At 41.3% G+C, this 10,889-nt stretch overlaps 1 protein-coding gene across 5 annotated transcripts in view; it reads left to right on the plus strand.

Moving 5' to 3' along the window:
• Positions 1 to 10,889, plus strand: part of PTPRA (protein tyrosine phosphatase receptor type A) — a 604,614-nt gene that overhangs the window by 548,053 nt on the left and 45,672 nt on the right. For 3 of the 5 annotated variants that reach the window (XM_042466816.1, XM_042466815.1, XM_042466817.1), the window contains one exon: positions 10,751 to 10,829. In XM_042466816.1, coding sequence (XP_042322750.1) covers positions 10,757 to 10,829 — 73 coding nt within the window. In that variant the 5' untranslated portion in view covers positions 10,751 to 10,756. Of the gene's footprint in view, positions 1 to 9,923; positions 9,996 to 10,750; positions 10,830 to 10,889 lie in introns of all 5 variants that reach the window. The other 2 variants (XM_042466814.1, XM_042466813.1) reach the window with 1 other exon arrangement.

Consider the following 10,889-nt stretch of genomic DNA (forward strand, 5'->3'; position numbering starts at 1 on the left):
GGTGTTTTTCCAGGTTAAAAAAATAGTGGGGGGGGTGTTATTTGTGTTTTTCCATATTCACGGGGTCTTGTGCCCCTGACTGCAGTGGATATGGAGGGTTCAATGTACACCCATTTAGATTTGAGTGCCATATTAACTGATGTGCACATTTCTAAGTCAGGACATGCTCCATTTCACCCGAGAACCTGAGCTAGTATTCCTGAAAGGCCATCAGTCTGTCAAAAACATGCTGTTTCCAGATAGGAGATGAAATATGAGTGGGGTATCCAGGGGGTGCTAACGGAGTGTGTTAGTTGCCCAAGATCATGTAGTGGATTTCCATGGCCAAGCAGGGAATCAAATCCTGATCTCCAGTCATAGTCCAATGCTCAAACCAATACACCACACTGGTGCTCTTCTGCTGTAAAAATGAAATGTTTTTAAGATGGCTTAGCGGCATGGGAACCTTTGTTTCTCTGCCAACTCTGAAGGGACCTCCGCTGGTCAAGCTTTGGGATGCATTGGGATGCATGTCTTAGGATTGCCTGTCCCTCTCAATTAGAACTTCCTAATCCTTTCAGCCAGAAATGTACAGTTGGTTGAATTACACAGAAGGAAATAGTAACTAAATCCTGGGTAACTAGAGACAACTTGGTTAAAGGTGTAGATGTTCATAGTCACTGGTGGCCTGTTCAGAAAGGTCTTTGTATTAAAATTAAACACACAAGTCAGCAGAGGGTTGTAACCTTGGTTATGAATGCAAAATGTCCGGATGTTCTTCTGTTCCCCCGCCCCCACAAAAAAATGCTAAAGAGTGTCATTATGACTCATCCTTTTTGTTTAACTGCAAAAAATGGGTCAGGGGAGTTAAAGGACGATTATGGGCAACACATCAAAGGCTGTCTCTAAGCCAGAGAGACCCAAGCAGGGATTTGGCACCAATCCATTTCGATGCACATATAAAGTGTACTAAAGGATTAACAATAAAAAGAAAGATTACAAAACCTCAGAGCGTGCTGAGGAATATAGAGGAGAGACGAGTGCCTTCTCATAAGAAAGGCTGAGGAGGGATCTGTGCCTCTTTATTTAATTATTTATTAGAATTAATACCCCCTTGTTTCCCCTCCAAATGGTTTACAAAATTAAACTTTTATCAGCAAAAGCAGAGCAATCACTAAAACACCACAGGATAAGAGTAAAGCTCTAAAAAGAAGAGGTCTAGAAAGAGCCTGAAAAATACATCTGTGCTGTATAGGCTATATTTAAATAAATAAAAAAAGGAACTGGCAAAACCATCTCAGAATATTCCTTGCCTAAGAAAGCCCTATGAAAGGCATAAGGTCGCCATAAGTCAGCTAGCAACTTTGAAGGCCACACATACATACACAAAATAGGTTCTATAGATAGTAGTGGGTCATCTTTGAAATAGGAGACAAGGAGATTAATTCCAAATTTTTGATGCCACAATAAGAAGAGGCCTACCCTCTAAACTTCAGAAGAAATGTGGAAGTTCAATTACCCCAGAGCAGGGAGGTTCCTGTGGTGGCTGACAGTCCTTTAGGTATCTTTGTCCTAAAGCACTGAATGGCATATCCAAAAGAACCAGCAAGGAGTGCAGTGGGTTTCTAAATTAATAGTGTGCAAAATTGCTTTCAGTTCTGCTACAAAAGACTTCAGAATGGGTGAGGGCCAGATGGTATCCCAAAGGGGGGAAGACTGAGATGTGGGTTGTCTGCTTCAGGAACACCCAGTGTAGTGTGTGCTTTGTGGTGACCTTTGCATCCTGTTCCTTTCCCATCACAACTGCTCCTCAATTTTACCAAGATGCTAATCAAATGTATGGGCCTAATCTTCCAAAGGATTTGATGATCACATTTTCAAAGAAGTCTTCATAATACTGAGGATTGGAAATATACCTTTTGTTTTTAAATAAATGCTGGACATGAGTTTAGATAAGATTTGAGAAATCTAGAGTCAGATGCCTTTCAGTCCCCAAACCGTCTGGTTCACATTAAGCAGATTTCTTCTAATATAATCTACTGGGAGAGGGTTGGCCAATAAAGGTATCACTGGCGTGGTACAGAACACCAAAAAGAAGTGCCTCCTCGGCACCTCTCTTTGCTCCGCAAGAGCGCTGCAGCAACCAAATTGCATGGCGCTGCTGTGGAGCAAAAAAGGTGCGCCCGGAAGCTGATCCACTACGACGCCTCAAACCGCCAGAGACAGTGCAGTGACATCGCAGCCATGCGCACCCCCGTCTGGATATGGCGCATCTGCGACGTTGCCGTTACACGCCCCGTCTGGTGGGCGTGCTGCAGCTGTGGCATATCCATGACATGCAAGGGTTGCCGGGCATGTGGGTGCTCCACCCATCAGGCAACCCTCATATGTGACGAGGGCACCGCAAAGGCCTGTCTGTTCCGGGCCACTGTTAGGTGTATTTTTACCGGGAGAGGGCAATTCAAAAGACACAGGACAGTGGAACAGACACAGAGATTCTCTGAAAGTTGAAAGTCAAAAATCTTATTTGTACCCATGATATATCTCTTTCACCTTTTCCCTTTTTACAGACAAAACCCATAGTTTGTATCCCATACACACATCCCACAGACCCTCCTTCACAGCATTTCCTTAGCTGTGACTGATAGCTCTAACCAGGCTGGCCCAGCTTCTCTTCACACGTCCCTCCATTGAAGTCATTCTTATGTTGAGGCCTCCATAGGTCGCAATCAAGTGAAATGAGATCTAGCACCTTTAAACGTACAAATATATCATACTTCCCATATTTGGGGAGAGTAATTAAAAGGATAGAGGATAGTGTAGCAGACACAGAGATTCTCTGAAGGTTGAAAGTCAGAACTCTATCTCTACCCATGGCTTCACTAAATGGTCCTAGGTGAGCTCCCTACAGCTCACCCCATCTGTCATAACTAATAATGCTCACAATTTACAGGGTGATAGATTAGTGGGTATTACAACTACAAAATGTATATGGTCATTTGGAACATTCAAAGCATTATGCTGCGGTACTTTGATGAAAACTACTACCTTAAGTGACTAAAGCACAGTAGTTACAGCAGGTAAATTTGCTTTCCACACACCAGTAAACAACTGTGCTTTTGACTTGTGTGTAAACAAGAGACTGGTTTACAACAGTGAGATTTGGGCATAGTATCATAGAGCTGGAAGGCACTATAGAGATCATCTCATTGAGGCCCTTTCTCATTGCAGATTCTGCAATACAAAATGCAGCAGCAGCATTTCTAAGATATGGCCATCCAACCTCTACTTAAATATCTCCAGCAAAGGAGAACCCATCTCCTGAAGCAGTCTGTTCTGTCTCTGAGCAACATGGTTTAAATGGTTTTCCCCCCCTGAAAGTTTGTCCAAATCTGCTTCCTTGCAGTTTCTACCCTTTGATTCAAGTCCTCATCCACCTGAGGCTTATCAGATTTTGTATTTTGGCAATTTGGAAGCAGTTTCAATATTCAGTTACGCTAAGCTTTTAAAATAATTTACACTAAGCTTTCAAAATCCTTTTTCAAAAGTAGTGCTTCTGAGCAGAGCGAAAGGGTGTATGCTTGAGGAACAACATCTGGAAGCAGCTGATAGAATTTCCAAGTCAAAATACAAATGTCAAGTAACCTGGCAGTGTTCTTGAAGAAACAAACCACTGCACTTTTCCTGTATAGTCTTGCTGGTGTGTGTTGTTGAATTTTATTTTTTTTAGAGGGATCTTGCAATAATCCCTCATCCCCCCCTTCCTTAAATCCTGAAGAATGGTACTAAGAGTGTTTCTCTGTAAAGCACACAGGATGCTGCAGCTAGCCAAACATTATGCATATGTTTATTGCATTATGAGCATTTCTCCTCTTTCATCATTGAGTGGTAAAACATAACAGCAGTACCTTAGAAGAATGTGCCAAGTAGAGAGAAGTCCAGAGTATGATGGTGCTGCACCTTAAGTGTTAACACTGAAATAGTCAGAGACCTCTGTCATGTTTTACCATTAGCTGGCAAAAGATCACTTTTAATTAGCAGTTATCTTTTTTTTTTAACCAATTGAGTTTTGTCATCTTGTGCCCCATATTATTTTTTTGCAGTCCTACAACAGTATTGACCATTTTTCCTTAAGCAGAGGATCCCTGAGGGCTTTAATAATCTGTATCAGAACTTCTAGTTAGTTTCCGCTTGATGTTTGTTGTCATCTTGCAATATGCAACCACAGCCTAGGTTTTTGCATCTGTGTTATGACTGTCACCAGAACATTGGAAAAATGTCTCTGTGTTACTATCTCCTTTTTGAATTGTAAGTCCTTTCCTCACCTCGAGCCCATCTATCTGCTTTGTGTAGTTTATAATTTCCACTAAGAGGCAATGGCTTCTTAAAATGTTCATGTCAAGGGGGCTGTCGGAGCAGGCAGCTGTGTTTAAAACTGATGTAATTTTAAAATACGTCAGGGCTGTATTAGCCAACTAGTTAGCCAAAAAGGGACTTGAGTCACTTTACTGCGTTACCTAAAATGTCTATTAAGTAAGAATGTACCCCTTGCCAACTCTCCTCCCCCATCTTCAAAAATAGTCAGTCTAGAAACTTTTCTTGCTATCCTTAAGAGTTAAAATAAAGATGAAAATGTTTTTTTCCTTTCCTTTTTGGGGAGCATGAAATCATCATAATGTTGTAGATTGTCCAGATCCTTTTCGACCTCTTCCAGGACACTTCCAAAGAGGACTGGAAAAATCTTATAAACTTTTTATTCCAGCCTGTATACAGTTAATTTGTTGTTTTTTTAAGATCTGCCAGAATGATCACAGCATAGATTTCACTTAGCACACTTTGCCATTCTTTCTAAGAAAGAAGTTCTCTTCTGAAGATAATTTGTACAGGTAGACTGTAGACTCCTTTTCACATCTATAACAATAAAAGAGAATATCTACATGTATGTGGCAGCCTTAACTCACCAGGGCCTTCTGCTAGATGCCTCCAGAATTGACACAGGCTTTTGGATTATTGTCCAAATTGCAGTGTTGAGTTTCAAGTCAAAATTGCAAAAACAAAACAGGAGTCTTGTCATAACTCATCAAGAGAGCCAATTTGAGTGTTGGACTACAACTCTGGAGACCAGGATTCAAATCCCTGTTTGGCCATGGAAACCCACTGGGTAATCTTGGGCAAGTCACACTCTCTCAGCCTTAGAGAAGGCTAAGGAAAGCTCCCTCTAAATAAATGTTGCCAACAAAACCCAGTAATAGGTTTGCCTTAGAATTGGCATAGGTCTGAAATGACTTGAAGGCACACAACAACATCTTTCATCAGGACATCACTATAGACACCTCAAAATCTCAAGAATGTTGAGGGGTTTTGTTGTTGTGTTTTGCTTTTTTGTGTTTGGTCTTCCAACTGGTGGAGTTCGTTTTCATGGCTTATCCTAACAGGTTTTCTAGAAACCAATGAAATGGGATGAGATACCATAGCTCAAAAGGGCTAGAAAATGAAAGAGGGCTCCCTAAGTGACTCTTGCCAAAATGCCTGAAAGAGAGGTAAGGATGAGAAAAAAGAAGGTTAAAGCACACTTGATCTCTCAGGATTAAAAAAGATGTGAAAATGGGGGGAAGAGTCTTCCAGGGACTGAGGTTAAAAGTAAGGGTAGGAAGGGAGAAAGAAGTCTCCAAGGATTCCTCTTGGGGTATGAGATACAGGTTCTGGGTAGGGCCGCGTACAGTTAAGCAAGGAGGAAAATGTGAAGGAAAGAGAGCTAAAATTTCTGAGGTTAAAAACAAGGTGGAGAAATTGGATCTGGTTCTCTGAGGTACTGCTGTTAAGATTGCTGAGATAAAAAGGGGGAAACAGGAAAACAGGAGGCCCATAGATCCATTTTGGGGTTATTAGTTGTGGACCTGGGATGTGCTGAATACACTGCAGCTTCTAGATGAATAATGTACACACCATTCTACTGTTAACAAATATATACAACAAACTGAACTGAAGCTACAGCTGCTAACAATAGTGCCCTGTCAGTGTATATTTCGCGTTGCAAAATGAAAATGAAACAGAGTTCCTTGTCCAAAGGACTATATAATCTGTCAGCAGTAAGAAAGAAAGGAAGGGGAGGCAAATACAGGAAGAGATGAAATTGCACTGTGGCTTTGTTTGGAGCACAGGAGGGCAACTACAGAAGGGGCATAGGCCATTTTTCTCCCCTGCAAGCCCCAGGGTCATCACCGGTATGACCACTTCATTTTCAGATGGTTTTTCTTCCACTTTTAGGGCTATTGGAGGGAAAATCCTATCCTCAGTTGAGGGTAGCACTGTTTGGAATTTATCAGACAAGGGAAATTGGGAGTATAATCCAATGGCAATCCGAACGCAATCATAGAGTTTAACGTTATTGCGTGATAGACTACCACACGCAATTTTGGGCAATGGCAAGCTATTTTCAGACATTGGGAAGTCAGTTCGAATGCAATTCAAATTCACGTAAATTTGCTGAACTAGTGAATGCGTTCTGGCCTCACTTTCTTTTCATTCAAAATTAAGAGAAATTCCTCCCGTGTGATAAACTCCTTTGTAATATTCAGTATCTTAATATAAATATTAAATTTGAATATTTTCATTTGTCTTTTTGATGCTATTGCTAGAAACAGTAAAATTGTTCTGCTGTGTGTAGATTAGAATGTAGATTAGAATGAAGAACTGGATTCCATTGTCTCTGGGCTATTCCTTCTTGTAAAAACACAACAACATTCAACTGTTCCCTACATAAATAAGGAACTCCATGTTACCTTGATTACTGACTTGGTTATCAGCCTGAAATAATTGTGTTATTTAATTGGCATCTACTATTGATATACTGCCATAATCAAAAGATTCGTCTAGATCTCACATTCTGCTTGAAAGGAGGCAAACATCAGAACCCAGAACAGTTTGCATATGACAAGCATCTTTATAAATGCAAAACTACACCTTTTGAGGTTGGTTTTTTTTTAAGGAGTACATTTGCTGGGATTAGGGTGGCAAGTCACCTATGAAAGTGGAAAAACCACAAATAAAAAAGAACACAATCTTTTTTTACCTGAGAGAACACCTCTCTAGAAATTTCTAGATCCTCCAGTGAAACTTCATGGTCAACATCTGCCAGAAGTTAACCATAGAATTGTGCTGGAGGACCTACAAATGCCTAGAGAAATAATTCTCTCTAGGAATCTCTAGGTCCTCAAGCATGACGTCTGGCATAGGTTGCCCATAGAATTGCGCTGGAGGAAGTAGAGATACCTGGAGAGAACATATTAATCAAATCCTTGAATACTCAAAGCTGCAAAAGTCAAAGCTGCAAATGTGGAGTGCTGGCTGTACTCATCCCTTTTCATTACAGAAGCTTCTTCACCCTCGGGTGATGCCACAAAAGTGGTCCCACCTCACTATCCTTAAACTGGAGGAAGCTATACCCTTTTTGAAGACACAGGTCCTGGACAGATAGGCCTATAGGACGCCCTCGTCGTCACGTTCTAGGAGTTGGCCGAGGGTGCATTGCCCATACGTGCCTCACCCCTAGCACGTGACGAGGGTGTAAAAATGGCGACGCCCTGTACACATAGGTGCCGCCGTTGTGATGCAATGGACGCTTAGCGTCCGCACGTCACGCCCCTTGTGATGTCACGGATATGCCATTGGCGCACTGCGGCATCACAAGGGCACCGCAGAAAGAACCTGCTTTTTTGCGGGTTCTTTTTGCTGCGTGAGGAAGCCACACGGTTTGTCCACTGCGGCTTCCCAGTGTAGCAAAACAAGGTGCCGGCAGACCACCCTTTTTTGGTGGTCTGTACCCCGCTACAGATTCTCTGTCAGGAAGAGAGTAAAACCTCTCATTAAAAATCCTGGGGAAGAGTGAAATCTGTAATAAACCATTTAGTTTGCTTGCCTATTTGATCTTGTTTGTCAGGTGCTGCATAGGTGTGATATCATTGCCAGTGGTACAGATGTAGAGAAAATACTCTGCAAGGATGTCAGCCGTCAAGTCCGTCCAGTGTAACCCCACATATTCAGACATGAAGGCACATCAGCGTGGATTGATTATAGCAATGAAGTACAATAGCAATAGCAAGTACATTTCTATACCATTTATCAGTGCACTTAAGCACTCCCTAAGCAATTTACAATGTGTAAGCTCATTGCCCCCAACAAGCTGGGTACTCATTTTAGCAAGCTAGATAAGGATGCAAGGCTGAGTTGACCCTGAGCCTCTGGCTGGGATTGAACTCACAACGTTGTAGTTTTGGTGAGTGTGTGGCTGCAGTACAGGCATTTGACCACTGTGCCACCAGGGCTCCTGAATACAAGAAATAATCTCTGACAGCTTCAAACCATAGAATACAAAATATAACAGCAGTGTCCTTCCATAGTTCAGGCATAATGTGGTTGTTCTGGCTTTTCCTTTGTTTAGTCTTCTTTGTATTTCTTTTGATTTGTTTCTTGTACACAGTAGACTGAATTATAAGAACCATGGCACAATACCTACTGGTTTTAGACACATATGGTTTATACATAAACACACCAATCTAGTCCCATGATGTCAACTACACTCTCTTCAGGCAGTTTTCATTCCTAGACCGATGTGGAGATCCATGGTGGCCTCCTATGTTAAGTACTAACCAGGTCTAGCCCAGCTTAGCTTCCAAAGTCAGACAAGACTGACTATGTTTAGGGTGTTGTGGAGTCATTTATTTCTTGGAATGACGTAGTGCAAACATGGTAGGAGTTTCCAAAAAAAGCAAGGGAGGGAGTTTGTTAGTATGGCCTTTGGAGTCTACCATCCAAAGAAACACATCAAAAATCACTCTAGGTATGTCCAAACCTGATGTGGGCATTTTAGAGTTTAGAAATATCAAGGATGGTTGTGCATCTCTGTCAGCGGAACAAAGAATTGTAATTATTTTTATGAATAGATAGTGCTTATAATGTTTTTCTCTTTTCTGTGGAGTTATATTCTGAGTGTTAAGATTCTCCAGTGTGTTGAACAGACCGCAGAGAGGTTGATTTTCAGTGAGCCAATTTCTCTAATGGAGGATTCCATTATGTATTTTGGAGAATTGTTGTATATTTACTTGGTATAATCTTTTTAAAATTGGGCTGGGGGTGTTTCTGGTTACTGCTATCAAAGAAAATGTGACTCCCTTGCTTGTATGTATGTAAACATGTCTTGCTATGTTAAACTTGCATTTTGGTGGACCTTTGAACTGCTTGTCAATAGACTGAAGATTGCAGAAGGTCTGTCAAGCAGCTGGCTATGTTTACATATATATATGTGACTTTGAAGTCATCCCAGATCTCCAAAAACATAAGAAGTGACTTATCACACAGGAAAATAAGTCCAAGGCATCCATAGCATATTCTACATAGTAGTTCTAAGAAGCCATGCTTCCATTATTGGTCTAACCAAGTCCTGATGTGGTCATCTTTAAGAGCAAAATGAGATGTGATGCTCAACTAGTCATTAGAAAGAATGTGGAGGGAATTTTTAGAAACCCTTTTATGTTCATGCAAGGAGTCTGATAGTAAATTGAACTCAGCAGTTTAACAACACAGCTCTGTTACATAAGATTATTACCAAGTTACATTGGATTCTTACAAAAACATGCACTGGCAGCAGTTCAACAGCAAAAGACTGTGACATATGAACAAATTCACTGATATGAAGGAAGCATAGTTTCCTAACTATGTACATCACACTTGTTTTTCGTTAACCTCTTCTGATGTTCTAGATGCTGTCATATCAGTAGAATATGTCTAGAGATTTGGGAACATGGCTCAGAATGTTTTAAACATGTTTAACTTAACGTGAAGTCACTAGAAACTTACATTTTATATGTCTAAGCAAACAGTTCTCTTCAACAGGGCTTTCCACCTCGTTTAGGTCATTTTCTGAATTTTTCTCGTTCACATCTCAGGGTGACTGTTTAATAGCAGGCATGGATCGGTTTGGTTTTTATCATCAAGACTGCATTATACACAGCACAAAGGTTAAATTCTTCTTTACTTACTGGTTTTCCCTAGGGCCAGTTGAGGGAAGCGGGTTAGATTTTTCCCCATAAGGTCAATCTGAGGATGGAAGGGTTAAACTTCCCTTCCCCAAGCACTGTAGTCTTCATGCTGGAAACTGACCCACCCATGCCTGCTGTTAAACAACCATCCTGGCTGGATTCCCAATGATGTGTGTAGCATTGCATCTAGTTTGGCCCTAGCATCTCCCATTAGACAGTTTCCTTATTTTCTTCTTGCTTTCTTTAAAAGAAAGAAAGCTGTTTGGTTGCATCTTGGAGGACCTTTTAACTGGGGCATTAAGCTGGGGATTCTTATGACTTCATTCTTGTCCATGTGTCTGGAGTCTGGGAAGGGCCTGGTTGAAATAGACAGAAACAAAGCACAATAACAGGAAAAGTGCCTTAGTTTTAACCACAGATGTGCTGTTTTGACAGTGTGGTAGTTGACCCGTCAGGGAGTTCTCTAGACTAGAGAAAGAAGTTGATGAAGTCTGTGGGAAAGACTTAAAAGACTAAAAGATCCCAAATGCCATATTGTTATGTAACTTGCCCTCCATCCTTGATTTGCCTCCTGTGGGGAGCCACCTGAAATTTTATTTTGCTGGTGGACCTCAATAGTCTGTGGTCATATGGTGGCTCTCAAATTTTGTAAGACTGAGTCTCTTTTAAAAAGCAAGAAGATACACCAACTACTGTAACTTGATTTGCGTTTTGTCTCTCTTTTTCATCTCCAGGCCAACATGGGTTCATGCTTTCTTGTCATTCTGCTCAGCAGCTACCTGACGTGCCTAGGATCTGCCAGCATGGCCACAGGTAAGGCACTGACATGTTCTCCAGGAATGCTTTTTGCTGCTGCAGAAGCTCAGCAGAATC

The sequence above is a fragment of the Sceloporus undulatus genome, chromosome 5, assembly GCF_019175285.1.
Source record: "Sceloporus undulatus isolate JIND9_A2432 ecotype Alabama chromosome 5, SceUnd_v1.1, whole genome shotgun sequence".
In the NCBI taxonomy this organism is placed as follows: Eukaryota; Metazoa; Chordata; class Lepidosauria; order Squamata; family Phrynosomatidae; genus Sceloporus; species Sceloporus undulatus.